The sequence below is a fragment of the Rhea americana genome, unplaced genomic scaffold (genome assembly GCF_003343005.1).
Source record: "Rhea americana isolate MKP2758 unplaced genomic scaffold, rheAme1 scaffold_97, whole genome shotgun sequence".
Taxonomy (NCBI): Eukaryota; Metazoa; Chordata; class Aves; order Rheiformes; family Rheidae; genus Rhea; species Rhea americana.
In genome coordinates, this window is record NW_028187166.1 from 2,198,640 (window position 1) to 2,215,544 (window position 16,905).

General features: G+C 38.3%; 2 protein-coding genes across 3 annotated transcripts in view; both read left to right on the forward strand.

The window, feature by feature from the left end:
* Positions 1-5,285, forward strand: part of TTF1 (transcription termination factor 1) — a 9,380-nt gene extending 4,095 nt beyond the window's left edge. For both annotated transcript variants that reach the window (XM_085325286.1, XM_085325285.1), the window contains 7 exons: positions 1,211-1,289; positions 1,566-1,696; positions 2,124-2,349; positions 2,643-2,732; positions 2,953-3,018; positions 3,706-3,791; positions 4,237-5,285. In XM_085325286.1, coding sequence (XP_085181412.1) covers positions 1,211-1,289; positions 1,566-1,696; positions 2,124-2,349; positions 2,643-2,732; positions 2,953-3,018; positions 3,706-3,791; positions 4,237-4,400 — 842 coding nt within the window. In that variant the 3' untranslated portion in view covers positions 4,401-5,285. The remainder of the gene's footprint in view (positions 1-1,210; positions 1,290-1,565; positions 1,697-2,123; positions 2,350-2,642; positions 2,733-2,952; positions 3,019-3,705; positions 3,792-4,236) is intronic.
* Positions 5,286-7,493: 2,208 nt separating this feature from the next.
* The window catches only part of SETX (senataxin), a 34,048-nt gene continuing 24,636 nt past the window's right edge, over positions 7,494-16,905 (forward strand). The window contains exons 1-8 of the mRNA XM_085325386.1: positions 7,494-7,554; positions 7,664-7,843; positions 8,667-8,847; positions 10,121-10,331; positions 10,515-10,624; positions 13,161-13,380; positions 13,692-13,811; positions 15,390-15,561. Of these exons, the coding sequence (XP_085181512.1) occupies positions 8,668-8,847; positions 10,121-10,331; positions 10,515-10,624; positions 13,161-13,380; positions 13,692-13,811; positions 15,390-15,561 (1,013 nt within the window). The 5' untranslated portion in view covers positions 7,494-7,554; positions 7,664-7,843; position 8,667. The remainder of the gene's footprint in view (positions 7,555-7,663; positions 7,844-8,666; positions 8,848-10,120; positions 10,332-10,514; positions 10,625-13,160; positions 13,381-13,691; positions 13,812-15,389; positions 15,562-16,905) is intronic.

Here is a 16,905-nt window from a genome sequence, read left to right on the forward strand (position 1 = left end):
AAAAAAAAAAAAAAAAAAAAAAAAAAAAAAAAAAAAAAAAAAAAAAAAGCTGCTGAGATTATGTAGTTGTTAGTCTGTATTGTATACTATTCACATGATTTATCCTCAGTTATGAAGAGGTTAGAGATTAAAATTTCATCCTGACCAGCTACAAATTTTTGAACTGGTAGTTGGGTATTAAGATCTAAAGGTGCCCTATTCACTAGGCCATAACTAAGCTTAGTGATTTATTAGTGGAAGGTATGATTTTTGTCCTTTCTGAAAATGTCTATTAGAGCATGTAAATTGATGGCAGATTCAGAATGGCCTAAGGAAATTAGGTCACTAGCAGTAGTTATTTTCCAAGACATGAAAAAAGCAAATAAAGTTATAATTACTAGGCTTSTGTTTGCAAGAGGAGCAATCTTTTCTCTATCTATCCTAATTTTAATTGTTAGGCTTCTCCCTCATATGACTAGAAAACTTCCTTTCAAATAGCAAATGTTCATCTTGAAACCTGTCTGAATCTACTCAGTGCACTTTCTCAGGTGGCTTTTCATTCTGTTTATTCTGTATCRTTGTCACAGCAAGACAGAGTAAATCCCAACCCGCAGTGGATTTGGCGTTTGTATCTGTAGRTCTTCCTCCCACTTGCAGGATTTTTTCTTCAGCCAGGGTCTTCACTTTCTTTTTACTGGATGCCCCCCAGCCTCTAGTTTTCCCAATCTAAAGGGTCTATATGCAGAAGCAGAGTATGTGATCAGCTTCCTAATTAGTGGCTCTGCCTCATATGTCTTTATTAATTGGAGGATTCAATGTATATATATTACTTATGATTAGTCCATGTGTTATCAAAATTTACAACCAGCCCTACTAGTTGTAGTTAGCAAGCAGCAGGCTTGTGCTTGACAAGTCTGAAGTTTAGCTCCAAGTGTGTGTYTACACATATGCATGCATGTGCACACACGATCATCTGCTACCTGTCAGTATTCACAAATCTCAGCTCTTTTTTGCCTACCACAAACATAAAAATTACATCTTTGAAACTGTTCAATATTTCTGTTCAGACTATTTCTTATGCAATTTTGGAAGCATTGTAGAATACATACTCTTGAATGGAGAGGATGTTTTGTTGATAACATTCATGAAAATGTATGTTATGGGTGGATTTTTTTAAGTGTCTTTTTTGGTGTGAAAAATGTTTCTGAACAGTGTGAATCGTATCTTCCAGCTGAGGGCATTCCACGACCCTGGAGACTGATATATTATCGAGCAAGGAAGATATTTGACCCAAATAATTATAAAGGGAGGTAAGTAAGTAATTTTAAATAGTTTCTGAGGCTCAATACCAGTCTCTGATGTTTATTTGTATATTAAAGGATACAAGTTAAGATCATCTCTCCCATTTGTGCCACTTACTGTGATTTAATCGACGGTTAAGYTTTTCTGACGGATTTTTATCAATTCCTCTGTACTGAAATGTGACTTGAAAGGGTAGTGATAAGTAATATTGAAATGTATGCTACTTTTAAGATATTAGAGCATTTTGAATTTGCAGCTGAAGCTGTGCCCATTTCTTCTACTAGGTATACTAAGGATGAAAAAGAAAAATTAAAGAAGTACTATGCTATACATGGCAATGATTGGAAGAAGATTTCTGAGATGATGTCTCGTTCTAACCTCTCAGTTGCTATGAAATACTCTGAAATCAAGTCGGGTAAGTAATTTTAAGAATAACAATTCCTTTTGTGCATTGCAATTTGAGCAGTTATTTTAATTATGGGTTGTATGTGCCCTAAATGAGGCCAGTTTCTAATGGGAGGGGGGAGAGAACTGAATTCATCCCACTTCATTTATTAATGGAACTAATACCCTGGCAGGCATGTCCTGGGACTTGGGGGAGAAGAATTTGGCAGTCAAATGTTAAAATAGACACTCCTACTTGGAACCAGGGCCGTTCTGTAGTCACTGGGCTGAAATGACCCTCAAGCCTCTGGGATGCAGAAGAGCTTCTGGGAAGCATGTTAAGAAACTGATCCAGTAAATGAGAGTTAAAAAATGCAAATACTTCAATTTGTAACACTTTTTTTTCTCTGTCATTTATGATAAATTCTGCCTTAACCATTATTTTTTTTTAAATTTAGCTATTAATTATGGTCCTTGGACTAAGGAAGAAACACGTAAGTTAATGCGTGCAGTGGAGGAGGTGATTACAAAAAGATCAAAATTGGAAGGTGAGAAGTCTTCATCATCAGAAAAGTCACGTAGAAATCTCTCAATCGACCGTGAAAAGCTCTACCAGAAATTACCCTGGACTGAGATTGAAGCTAAAGTGGGAACTAGATACTGGAGGCAATGTAAACAGAAATGGTAAGATTTTATACTAGATTTAGTTATCAAAATATGTTTTGGGGAGTATTTGTCTGACTTGATTTTGTAAAACTGGTTGTACTGTGATCTCTGCTGTTAAGATTGGTAACAGATTGTAGACTACAGAAGAGGTGTTGCAAATGCATCTATGTGTCTTAAGAGACAAATAACTTTCTCTTCACTGTGGTCTTGAAGTATGATTGCAGCTTCTCTGTGGTGGCAGTGCCACTTAGTCTCTTTCTTTTGATGCTTAGAATTTCCTGAAAAAAGTATGTTTTTGTTTGTTTTCAAAGGACTTCAATTTTAACAAGCAAGATGACCAAGGGACAGCAGTTATACAAGGGGACCAAAGGATTACAGGCCAAAATCAATCTTATTAGAAGGTATTTTTCAAAGTTAATGTGTTTTGTGTCTCTTATTGTTATAAGTTGTGTTTGTTGTGCTTACTGTTTGAGAAAGGCATGCAGTGCAGTTTTATACTGATTTTGCAGACGCTTTCTTCTGGACAAAACATCCTCTGGCTTTTGACTGGGGGGAAGTGTCAACATTATTGAATTATTTCTTGAATTCTGTCTACAAATTTCTTCTGTATTACATTCTTAGGTTGTATGAAATGAAAGTGGAGGATGCAAATGAAGTAAACTGGGAAGAACTCAGTAATGCTATTGGGTAAAAACTTTTTTTTTTTTCTTCGTTTGGAAACAGCACATAATTGAGGCAGACTGCCTTAAACTCCACAAGGGAATCCATGTGTCTAGACGTTTGCAGTTGTAGAAAATGTTACTTAGTTTGGTAACGCATAGCAGTATATTCTTGTGTAATACTGAATAATGAACCAAACCCATCAGTGCTGAAATTTAATTTTAACCACGCCTAGTAATCCTTAAGGTCTTCCCAGTGTTTTCTACATATGAAAACTGTTATATACTGTGTGCTAAAGTCTTTTGTTAAGAACTTTTCCAAGTGTTAGTCAATAAATAGCAAAAGGRTAATTACTGGAATGTGGAATGTATCATGGTAGTCTTCTTCCAAACAGAGTAAGTTTTGAATATGAAATTACCAATATTGTGAATGCTGTGCTTTATATACAGCACTCTTTCTGTAGTATATTTCATTTGCTTTTTCTTATTATTAAATGTGTGATAAATATGCCTAATGTCAAGATAGTTTTAGGTGCTTACTTTAAGGGGAATTTCTATCTTGGCAGACTTTTTATTAAGATTTCAAGACTWTTCTTTCTACTTAAAGCTAACATTRTTTGACTGGAGTTATTCTCATGAATGGGTAACTGAGTAATACAGAGACTTTGTAACAGCTTGTTGCACCTATTAATTCTTTGAACTCTTCCCTTTTCAGAGATGTCCCTAGAGCCTATGTTCAAGCCAAATTTTACAGGCTAAAGGTCTCCTGTGTCCCTTGTTGGCAAAAAAAGACTTTTCCTGGTCAGTATCCCAGCTATTTTTATGTATTCCTTAAAGCAAAGTTTTTTGTTTGAATCTTAAGTGGGCAAATTTCCTAAATATTTAGTGGAATACTTATTCCTAAATATTCTACTCAGTTAGCTTTCCTCTAAGTAAACTGGCTAAAAGCCACAAGCTTTGTACTTATTTTACTGAATCCTCTCTTGTTTTGTGTGTGTGTGTGTGTTTCGGAGGGGGAGGGAGACATTTAGTACACTTTCAGTAGACTCTTCTTGCAGTACTTAGCAATGTCATCTCTTTAGTACTTTGGTTTCTATGGATTAAGAAATGTATTTATATATTTTGTCAAACTAGAAAGGGTGGGGGAATTGTCAAAATGATTATAATTTAAACTGTAGTGTGAAACATTGTTAGTTCCTCAGAAGGCGAAGAACCAATTAAGAATACTTTTTTCTTTTTTTCAAAGAAATTATTGATTATCTCTATGATGAGAAACTTCCAGAACTTGAAGAAAAGCTGCAAAAAAGGAAAAAGAAACAGCTTAGTTCTGACAATTCAACCGCCAGCCAACAGAAGAAGGTGTTCCAGCTCAGTGAAATTTTTGACTCCAGTGAAGGCAGTGATAATTGATTGCCTTAACAACTCCTAGTCTACATATTTAAGATGCAAAATGGATCTAGTTGGAAGTGGACACAGATCGGCTACTGCAGGTATACGGACTGTGAAATAATGGAAAAAGCAAGGATAGGCATGCCTGCTTTTCTTGTTTCATATTGAAGACTGAGGTAAATACAGCTTTTGTGCCACCTTTTGTTACTAGGAATTTATCTTTGGTTTTGGGTTTTTTTTTCCATTTTTAAAGATCTCATGTTGCTTTCTACAAGACTCAAAAATAGGTATTTTTTCCTTTTGTTTTTATTCTGTGGAGCTGGAAACTGCTGTTTACCTTTTGTGTGTGAATTTGGTTTTCAGCACTTTAAAGACTTTTAAATCCTTTTTTTCTTTTTTTAAGGAAAAAAGCTCGACCAAGAAGCCTTTCTATTTGATTTTAGATATCTCTAAACCAAATCTTCAGACACATGTTCTAAGGGGAAACAGCAAAACAATTTTTTTCTACAGATACTATGTTCTTAAGAATTATTGATTTCCATGTTTTGATGTAGAGATGCTCTTTTTTTCAGTTCTTCCAGGAAAAAAGTGGCTTATGTCCATTATTAATTATAAACTGTTGTCATGCAAACCAGAACGAAGTATTTAGAATGTTTTCTTTAATATTTGGAATACAGAGAGAAAATGGACAGTATATATATTTTTATTATACTAAGGAGAGTTTCTATGTTTTAATATGGAAACTAAGGGATAAAATGAAAATTGTACTCATGTCTTTGTATGATATTTTTAACCATTTGCCTAAAATAATTATTTGTAAATTGACAATGTGAATGTAAACAATCTTACTGTGCATGTATGTTTGGCTTGTTTATATTTCCTGTAAAGTTGCATTAGAAAGCAGTACCCAGAGTTGTGTTTGTTGTGACATTGTTTTTTGCTTATATAGGTAAGTGAGGATTTCCTCCATTTAATTGTCACTCAAAATGGAGACCTTCTAAAGGATCGATGGAAGGGCCTTGTTTGAGGCCTTTTGGAGAGAAACTTTCTAATGAAGATTTTTAGAGAGAAACTTTCTGATGAAGATATTTACTTTTTGAGAGCAGTTTCTTTACAAAAAGAACATAAGCTGGGACAAGAACTGCCAGCTGCAGGCAGTGTGTGGGCAAAGCTATTGCTGCAGTGGCTGCTATGGGAGAAACACAGACCTGACCGCTACTACAGAGCKGTCACTGGGCAGGGAGTAGGGGAACAGTTCCTTACCCTGTCCTATTCAGAGGACACAGAGTGGTGAAACTTGCACCTTGGTAAATCATTTTTCACTTAGCAGCCGGACAAAAGCTGAGGGAGAGGGAGGGTGTTTGCTGATCGCTTCTCATCCTCCTAACAGTGGCACTTGAGGTGTAAGAAAGCGTCTGTTCCCTGTATASTCTGCTTACAGAGGAGCCTGGGTGCTCAGGAAAGGAGGCAGTTATTTCATATAGATCTCTGAAGGAAAAAATTACTGCAAAACAGAGCAATACCAGAGAGAGTTTTTTTGTTTTTGTTTTTTTGTTTTTTTTTGTTTGTTTTAAAAAAGCTCCCCAGAACAATGAGGGAGATAATATTGACAAAGCTCTGAGTAGCAGGCTGCATTATAAATAAGAGCATGACAGCTCCTTAAAAAGCTCTGCGGCATCCCCTAAAAACTTAGGTGATTCAAACAAATAGGTAGCTCCAAGCATTTTCATGGCACGTTAAGAGCCTGGATGGTATTATGAAAAAAAAAATCTTGATTATGTTGCYTTATCAAGGATGGAGACAGCCATGTTACAAGAATTGTGTTTGCAGCTGAGAAGCACTTCAGAGTTGGAGAAATGTAGTGGTGGCAGCAGCTGAAGATCAGAGGGCACCTTGGCTTCCTCTCCTCCTCTCCCCTTTCCGGTAATGGCCTAAATACGCAACATAAGTACAGTGAGGGAGGCCAAGGGAGCAGCAAATACTCTGTTCACTGCCTCAGAGCCCCCTACCTCTGGGGCCAGCATCTTTCCTGTGATTTGGAAATTGGATGATCGGACAAAGGAACAAGCCTTGAGCCAACCTGCTTCATCTCTAACACTTAGGGGCTTTTAAACGCACAGAAAGATGGGCAGCGAGTGCTGAGCATCGCTTCGTCATTATCAAAATGCTTGGCATCAGCTGTCGGGTTGGGGTTACATAGTACGCTGCAGTTGCATGGTAAAATAGGAAGCCCGACGGAGCCCCGGGGCTCTCGCTGCTTCGCTGCTTCACCTCGTGAGTGGGGCGTTCCTGTTGTCGTAGTTAAGCGATTCAGTTCCGTTGTTGGGGCACTGCCCTGGCGGTGTTGTGCTGCTTGACGCTCTAACCCTCCTCCCCACACTTAATGTCCCCATGCAGCCTTCTCCTTTCTTCTTGTCTCAAAAAACCTGAGCTACTGCGTGCCTCAGTTTCCCCAGGGCGCTCGCTGCGGAGCGAGGCGCTGAGCGCGCCCCTCGCTGCTGGCCCTTTAAGAGCCCCCCCCACACCCCGCGGAGGGGGCGGGGCCTGGCGGCGCAGCAAAGCGGCAAAGGCGGGGCCGCCCCCGGCCCGCGCGGGAGCGAGCGCGGCCGCATTTCCGCCGCCGGACCGGAAGCGAGCGGGAGGCGCAGCCTGAGGCGGGGCCCGCGGCGGCGCCACGGGCGGCCCATGGCGGAGGAGTAGCAGCAGCAGCAGCAGCGCCGCGCCGCGCCGGCAGCGGGTGAGCGGGGCTGCGGAGGGAGCGAGCCGCTTCGCCCGTAGCCCCGCGGCGGCCAGGCTCGCGCTTCCCTCCGCTCCTGGCGCCGCGCCGGCGGCCGGGCCCGCCGCGGAGGGGGCGGCGCGGGGGGAGGGTTCGTGAGGCGGCTGTTACCAAGCGCCTGGGCCGCGGCGGCGGCCGCGGGGGGCGGGAGACCCGCCTCGCTGCGCGTGTCGGTTTCGTTTCTGGCAAGCGGGTGTTGGTTCCGCCCGGCGCCGCCGGGTAACGGCGCGGCCGTGCCTGCGGTGCTCGTTCGCACGGTTTCGTCGCTTGGTGCGCGCCGGTGAGTTCGGGCAGCGCTGCGAGCGGAGAGGGCTGGGCCGCAGCCCGCGCTCGGGTGAACGACGGATTYCGGTTACCGAGTCGTAGGAGACGCRCTAATTCAACGAGTGGTTGTCTTCGGTATGAAGATAACACGCACTAATCTACACASCCGCAAAAGCTTTTTCTTTTTTTTTTATGTGTCGCGAGTGAATTGAACTGAATTCTGACGATTGCTGTCTGCCTCAAGGTCTTTGAAGCACAGCTGACAGCTCGGTTACCAGCGGACGGGTTACTGAAGTTGCTGTGCTCAAGYGGGCATGTCCAGCTGAAGGTGCGGGCCCTCTTTGCCGGCTGTGGGGCAGCACTGTTGGCTTTCCCATCATGTGACCTGGCACACCTGCACAGCGGATCGCTTCATTTTCCGAAGGTGAAAAACCACATTTATTTTTTTCTGTGTGTATATGAAGATACACACGGCTTTACTTTGTCTGGATTTCCCTTCTGTCTCACTGTTCTGAAAAGCCGGGCAGTTACCGTTGTTCACTCTATATAGTCCCAGTGTTTGTACTTTTCTAGCATCCAGTTGAGTTCTTCAAAATGTTAGGCTCTGATATTACTTTATTGCTACTTATAGAAGGAATTTTGGGTTTAGATGTAAGAGTATCACAAAATTATTACTGCAAACTGTCATCGAAATAAACAATAATGGGAAAATTTGGAATAAATACTCAGCCCTTTTAACAACAGGGATTTATTGACTCATAAATTCTAGGAGATTCAGAAAAAAATGCTGATTAAGTTTTGTACTTATATACTTATAGACCTTGATTTCACAGATACAAACAAAAAGCTATTCAGATAAACCCCTTAACACTGCAGTTGTTGAAGGTGTGATTAAGTGTGGACAAGATTTTTTTTTTTTTTGGTGGAAAGTGAGTTTTCATATGCTGTTGTTTGGTAATTTTCAGACTGTCTAATTAATGGGGCTTCTTTTCAAGACTTCTTAATATTCCTGATTCCATGCTCATTTTGATGTGATTTTTATGTAGATGCTTTAATTAAATTTCATTGTATAATTGCTTACATGTATGCAATATAAGAGCAACTAAGAATATATGCACGCACATCACTAATGAGTTGCAGAAATCTATGCACAGTTGAGAATTAGATACTATTGTGGCTGAAAGGAAATAACTCTTGCTACTTCTAGTCTTAAGAGTTTTGTTATTCCCTCTTCTCTCCCTGTAAAGAATGAGCACATGTCGATGGTGTACACCTAGTGGGTCTGATACCACTGAATTCCTGAAGAGCTATGCTTCTAARTGGTTGTCCCAGGAAGATCTTGAAGGATCCAATGATGATCTCTGTTACTGCCTGGAGTGCGTGGTTGAATACCACAGAGCAAGAGAGAAATTGCCAAGCTTGCATGAGGTAATTGAGAGATTTAACTATTGCCCTTTACTGAGTAGGAACGATATTTTATAACTTTAGAGGGGACTTCTGTGGTCTGGCTTCGGTGAAGAAGGTTTCTTTCTTTTTTCTTTTTTTTTTCTTTTTTTTGCTTGGTGGCTGAGTTTTACTCATTTTTGGAAATAAGGTATGTTGCTTCTTAACTATGTGTAGGTATATTGGGTTGCATAGAGCCTGGCATAAAACAAGAAGTCCCCTTTGTTTTGCATATATTCAAATGAGTGAAAACGAAAACAGTAGCTTGAATTTCGTTCATGCTGTGATGGTTTTGGGTCTAAAAAAGGAACAGCACCCAAACTGCTGTATTTCGTAATGTAGCCTTCCTTTCTTTGCCTTCTGTTTGATTTTATGCTTTCTTTTCTCTCTTTGTTTTTACTGCATAGTCTCACGTGCCTGCAGGAAGAGCTCTGAAATTCAAGAATAGAAAACTGAGAATGAAAAGTGAAAGCAAACAATCACAGTTATTTTAAACCCTTTATCTTCTTATAAACCTATTACTGTTCTCCACTTATTAGCATCTAATTTGATATTTTGGAAAGCTTATTTTTATGTGTGTGTGTGTGCGTGTGTGTATGTAAATAAGTATTTATAGCTGATTAACCTTACTGCTGTTATATAAAAGGTTGCTCTTTTAAGTTACTTAGACTTCTCATAAGTCTACTGAGGGAAATAGATACCTCTGGAGGGCCATTCATCCTATCCGAGCATAGAGTGGAAATAAATACAGTGGTTTGACTGCTGAAGGTGCCTTTCTCTCTGCATTGACTGTAGGAAGTAACCTAGATTTCTAATTGAAGTTTGGAGCCATTCTGTAAATGGCTATGTGAGAAGAGTTCTGTCCAAATATTCGGCCAGTCAGTCCATTTGCATATTCTACTTTCTCTCTCTTCCACTGAGATGTTGCAAAATATGTGAGGAAATGATTACTGAARTGATTACTGAAGCCATTTATGAATATTTAACAAAGTTATAAAAACATGTCCAGTTGGAAGTGTCACTGACTTTTTTTGATCATTTTATAATTTTGACTCTGAAGTGAAAGTTCTGTGATTTGTACAATCTGAATTCTCTGCAAAACCTTTAATATTTCACATCGTGCTGGAGGAAAAAAAATCTAAAGTTAAATTGCAGTTTTGAAAGTCTAATCAAGGTTTTTGTCTACGATGATAAGTGTCCTTAATTTCTCCCTTCCCAAGTATACGTTGATTTAGTTATATTTTCCCCTGCTAAATAGGTCCTGTGGGAGTTGGAAACTTCCCGTCTCATTGCCCACATTGAGAAATCCATGAAAGAAGAAGTTGGAGAGGATGATGAGTTGTTTATAGTGGACGAGAATGGGGAGACACAGCTGTCTGGTTACATAGGCCCAGATTTTGAGAATAACTTGCGAGTGCCTCTTCTAGAAATACTGAAATATCCGTATCTGCTGCTGCATGAGAAAGTCAGTAAGTACTTTGTAGTACATAGTTGGAAGGACATGGTATTATTCCTACTGCAGGAAGCAAAAATAACAATTACTTGCCATTACGAAAGTACCAGTATTTTTCTTTGATCCCAAGTAGATTAATTTATTTTTGTTTCATGAGGGTGTAAGTTAGCCCTTACTGTGTTTATGTCTTCTCTTTTAGGTGAGCTTTGTGTAGAAGTGCTGTGTAGAATGGAACAAGGTCACAACTCGTTTCAGGTCTTTGAGAAATATCCCGGAATTTATCTCTTCCTGGTACACCCCAATGAAGTGGTAAGTTACATTTTCTGTAATTGGAAACCTTTTTAATCTTGGGTCACCTGTATTCTAAGAGTTTGATGATGCAGTCTTGTGTTTTCTCCACTGTAGGTAAGACAGACTGTAATTAAGTTCAGATGTCTGTGATGGAGCTGCTTTGTATAAATAATCAGTAGACTTATGCCACCTTGATTAGCAGGGAGATAGAATTAAGGTATCTTGAATTTGTCTAGGAATGCCATGCATGATTAAAAAAAAAAAAAAAAAAAAAAAAGCTAGTGTTCTGCATGGTGTTTTGCAAAAGCAGCTAGCTTTTATGTGTGTTCTTTTATTAAAAAAAAAAACCTCTGGATGACCAAGTGTGTGAAGCTGGCAGCTTCTCTGTAGTCCAAACTCTATTGTAAGGCTTTAAATTTTGCCACTTATCTGACTTTCTTTGGCTTTTCTTGAAGCAGAGTGTATTGGAGAGGCACCAAGCCTTGAAATATCTTTACTTGTTCTGATTTTTTCCTGAGCTTTTTCTGAGTTGCATACTGTATTATTATTATTTTAAACTAACGGGGTTTTGGTTTTGTATAATTTCACCTATCAAAGGAAATTGCACTAAAGTTTAGTTATTATGTTAAATAACATCGTATTCTTAATTTTAGCAATAAGAATATGAAAACCAGTGGCTGCATTTAAAATTTAAAGTGGTTGACTTTTCTTTTTCTTCTAGTTTCTGTAGGAAGGGAGTTACTCTCCCTGAAGGAGAGAGGACTCTTTTGCCATAGCTTCCAGAATTTCTTTAGCATTGCAGTTAGTCAACARAAGCTAGAGGTGTTCAGCTCAACTGCAAAGTAAAGCCCTATACTCCCAAATGGAATTCTCCTCAAGAGGGCCACAGTTTGTAATCTCGCGTGTTAACCGCTTCTCCTTTGCCGTTCTTTCTCTGTCCATAGAAGCTTTTGTCTTTTAGTAATACTCAGWACCTTGCAATTTTCAAAGGATGTATTTGGGATTATCTCCAGTTTAAATGCTTCCAGTGAGAATAGTGTAGTTAGCTGAAAGGAGATACATACTCAGCAGTGTACGTCCTTTAAAATTCACCATAGTTAAGTGTCAGATGGTTTTGTAATAGTATCAGGAAGCATTATTATTTTTTAAGTGGACTTGTGTATTCTGTGGTGGGACACCTCAAGACTGTAGAATATTTTGTCCTGTGTCTGAATCCATGGGGAACACTTTAACATTGAACAGTCTGAGGTCAATGAAAATGTAAGCAGGAGAGCTCCATCACATGTGATGTTTAGATGTACCAGCTGGTTTTGGTAGCGTTCATACTAGTGTAGATGTCAGAAACAGGTCTTGTTTTGAATCTAATAGCTTGAGAAAGAGTGACAAAATGAGGAGTTTTGAGATACTGAATATATCTAGATTAAAAGTGTTAGTAACATTTTCAGTTGTGAACTGAACATCTTTATATTTTTACTGATCAAGGAGAATTGGGAGATTACAAAAAAGACCCGAGGTTCTGAAAATAGTACTGATGTGGCTGAGAGCTGACTTTTCTATGTTGTTTTTAAGATGATGTTTTGAAGATGATGTATTATCCTGCAAAAGGAGGCTGTTCCTTAAAACYGTATATATACGTAACGTATCCTAAAAGTGAGGCTGATATTGGTAATAGGGGAGAGTACTGAAAAATGGTGGTAATACAGAGAATGCAGAACATACGCCATGCTACAACTGGGAGGGCCTTTTGGAACAAAGTGGGTTGATGTGTCGTGTTAATACTGAAGTGAGAATGAGTTCTTTCCTGGCATGATCCTAGAGAGGTCCCCATGTGATGTATTTATCTGTGTAAAGTGAATTTGGATGTGTAACTCTTAAAGCAGTATTGAGTTGTTACAACTCGCATCAGATGTWTATTTTCCCTATAGGGAGAGGATTTTTTTTCCTTTTTTCCTTTTCCACATCGTTTTATGCAGCTTTGGACAGTCTGGTAACACTTACTGTGGCTGGTGGGTGGTCTGTTCAACACCAGTGAGAAGTACAGATTTTTAAGCTGTCTTAAGAAATGGTGAAACATTTAATGGTATTGTATTAAATACTTGACAGTATTCTGAAATTCTCTCAGTGAATCAGAGAATGATTCCACCTTGGCAAGAAGTAGTCAGTGTTCCCCTGCTGACAGTGCAGCTTATGTTTGCTGTTATTAGTATACAGGTATCTAGATAATACAGATTAGTCAATAAAGTTTAAATGTTTTAAATAAGTACAAAGCCAAATGGTGCCTCTTTCTCATGTGAATCCTAAGGAGCTTTATTTGTATATGTTTCCCTAAGTTTTAGACTCTTATTTGTTACTCACACCTTATAGTAGATAGAGTAAGCCAATTTAAGTCAATTTGGAAAAAGAGTAGCCCTCACTTCTGATTACGATACCTTACCTCAGTACAAAATATATTTTATCCCTTTTGTTTTAACAGTGATTCCTAATTGTACAACATTGACTTTTTTGCCTTTTTTTTGCTGATATTTCATATCAAGTTTTTTGTTTTAATCTGTAGATTCGTCGATGGGCCATCCTAACAGCAAGGAATTTAGGGAAGGTTGACAGAGATGATTACTATGACTTACAGGAAGTGCTGACATGCTTGTTCAAAGTTATTGAGTTGGGGCTTTTTGACAGTCCAGATATTTATAGCTCTTCAATGATTGAAAAGGGTAAACTCATCCTTCTGCCATCTCATTTATATGATACTACCAACTACAAGAACTATTGGCTAGGTGAGTATTTATGATCAGAAATTAACTTGTACCTGTGATCTTTCTCATCTCTTGAGTGCTTCTTTCAAGTGAAAGCTTTACTATTTAAAGTAGGTGCTGTTTATTTTTGGGTATGTCAGTTGGAAAACCTGAGCATTGCATACAGCAGTAGTGAGGTAGTGATTTAGTTTCGTATTTCTCTGCTGCTAGTCTCTTTGGTCAGGTAGTTTACTCATGGTGGTACTTGAAAAGTGATTCTTGATTTGATTGAACTTCAAATGGAACAAGCTTTCACAAATATAAGGTCAAGTTGTTTTTTGTGTGTGTTGTAGGTATTTGTATGTTGCTGACAGTGCTGGAAGAACAAGCTATGGATTCCTTGTTGCTGGGTCCAGACAAACAGAATGATTTCATGCAGTCTATACTTTACACCATGGAGAAAGAAACAGATGGTAACGAATTTTTTACTGCTGAGATTATGACAATTTGCAGTCTAGTATTCATCTTTGATTTGTTTGAATTTACTGTTATATTCTAAAGAACTTTCTTGTTTAGTTGAGTAAGTTTGTAGCATTGAAATGCTGAGGTGATGAAAGTTTAGCTGTGAGGCTTATTTGTTGTCTTGAAAGATGGCCAATATGTCACAACCTTTGGACAATACTGACAAATACCAAAAAATGAGATTTGAGCAAACTTCTCACTAGAGAAAGAATGATGGGTTATAAGGTTCTGAGGACAAATCTTTGATTTCTACCAGATCACTTTCACTTGACTATGTGCTATGTACTGTAGCGTAGGGGGGCAGGTTTAGCTCAGTTGGTTAGTGTGTGGTGTGTTAATGCTAAGGTCACGGGTTCAGTCCCCAAAGGGGGCTGTGCAAAGGGTTGGACAAGATGATCTCCCGAGGTCCCTTCCAACCTTCTATGATTCATTAGATTCATTAGATAAGGTTTGAATTCGGAGGCCTACAACAGAGGAACTCCTTATTTTGACTTACTTGAGTTTACTTTGAAATTGAAATTTGACTCTTCCATCCTTTTTCTCTCCCCTCCCCTTTCTTTCTATTTCATCCATGTTTATGATGTATTGTGAAAGTGGAAATTGGAAAACTTGTGGGTTTTTAACAGCTTCTTCAGGAACTTTGATATTATAATATTTACATATATATGTCTCATTTCAAACAGTGATCATTTGGACTATTTTTATTATATTCTTGAGATGTAGGTCCTTTTAACTATGAAATAATTAATGATAGTAATGAGAGGAAGATGAACCTGAGAGTTGCATGTCAGAATCCTTAATAGTGCAAAAACTGCAAGATGCATACGAGGTACCTTGAAGTGTCAAATAAGTTCTGAGGGTAGTTTGCAAGCAGAATATAATGATTCTTCAAGAGCTTTGCTGCAGACTGTAGGTAGCTGAGTTTTAGGCAACCCCTTTTACAGTTGGAAATTCAGACTAACTGTAGCTCTTGGGCATCCTTGTAGCCCATGTACGATARCATAGCTCTGGAATGGCACATGAGCTAAAGACTAGGGTATGCRTGCTACCTCTTAAAGGAAATGACTAGATCTTTACAAGGTTAGCATGTTTGTTTAGGATATGATGTGTCCTTACCTTACATGAGGAAGGAAGAGCACACATGCAGAAAAACTGGAAAAACTGTATTGCTTTTGTCTTGCATTTGAGGAATAAATTGACTTATTATTTATATCTAYTACTAAGGAGAGTAGCACCACAAAAAAAATAGTGTGGAAGAGCAAGTTTCGCAGAGTTGGTAAATGCTAAGAATAGTTTTCCAAGTTCCTGTCTGTTTCAGACTACATAAGCAGCAGTGTCTGTACATATTATTTTTCCTCCTTCCCTCCCCCCACCAAGATTAAAARCATAGTTGCAACTTAGTAAAATACTTATCTCTTAATATTTAAAAAATCAATGAAAACCAACTTATGTCAACTTTGGCTTACTCTAGGAATATACAGGGCTTTTTTTGCATTTCAGCTCTCCCCAATATTACTGTTATGTTTCAGATGATTCTACTGACCCCTTCTGGCCAGCGCTGCATTGTTTCATGGTTATTTTGGATCAACTCGGATCTAAAGTATGGGGTCAGCTTATTGATCCTGTCCAAGCCTTTCAAACCATTATCAACAGTGTGAGCTACAACAATGAAATAAAAAATATACGCAATAGCTTTAAGAGGTCAGTTGTATCTTTTTAAAAGATTGAAACAGTTTTAAGACTTCTATATCTGGTAGCGTAGTAGCTCTGATCTTGCTTTCTTTGTTGGTGGTTGCCTTAATTTGTGTTAGTAGAGGAAAATGGCAGCAAGAAAAGTCAAAGKTTGCCAACTTCAATCACTGAAATGAAGTAGGTCCTCTAAAATTGTGAAATTACTTTAAAAATTACTAAYTTCTTGACTACCTGACATCTTTTTATGCTTTTCAGGATTTTTTTTAAAATCAGGAAGGCTGCTAATTATTTAATGTTTGCTACTGCTGTAACTAACTTGCGCTGAAGCTTAAGGAAGGATGCCATATCTGAGATTTCTGATAATAATATGGGAGTTGCCAAGTTTTCAATGGGATACCATAGTTTTAGGTTTTACTGTAGTTAAGAATGTTCACTGTTTTAGATTTACTTTCAGCTTGTGTTAAGTCTAAAATATTTCTTAAGATTAGATTTCCTAGAAGGTACTGCAGAATCTTAAGTTTCATTCCATTTCTGAGTGTATATCTTCCAGAGAAGGTAGTAAAGCAAGAATCCCTGACCTGTCCTTTAATAGCTGGTATAATATAGTGAACTTCCAAAAGAAAATGTTTCAAAACACATAGCAGGCATCACGTACTCTTTCTGCAAGGCTTTGTGTTCATATAATTCAATCCTAAGATAAAACATGCTTTTGAATTGCTTCTGAGTGGCAGAATGTTAATGTATTGAGAATGTATTGAGAATGCTCAGAATGTATTGAGCAGGAAATGAATAGGTAACGCACTTGTGCAGAAGCAATCGGTTAATAAAGTGCGAGGAATTCCRCAAATAACTTGTGTGAACAGAATTTTCTTATGTAAACTTGAATGCCATCTTTTGGCATGCTGTCCTTTTAAGTATTCGTACCACAATTCAACCTTAAGAGTTCAGGGATTTCCTGTTCTGGAAAACTAAAACGATACTRGTTTTTAAAAAGTGTTAGTGAAAAGTGGCACATGGGTGGCCATATAACTTGTGTTCTCCTTAAAATATTTTGAATCACTTTTGAGTAACAATGCATTTATTGTTTAGTATTAAACAGTGTATGTGTGTACATATATGTAAAAAAAACTTTAAAATTGTATCTTAAACCAAAACTGCCTCTTTACTTTAGTCAGAGAAAAAAACTAGAAAGAGTAGACTAGCTCCGCAGTCTGTGTCGAGTGATGTGTAAAAAGTACATATAACAAATAAACCAGATTATTAAAATTGATAAGACCTGTCTGAAACTAAAGTTAAAACTATTAAATGAAGTTTTATTCTGTTAAGCAAGATATTTCAATGTTTTGTTTGAAC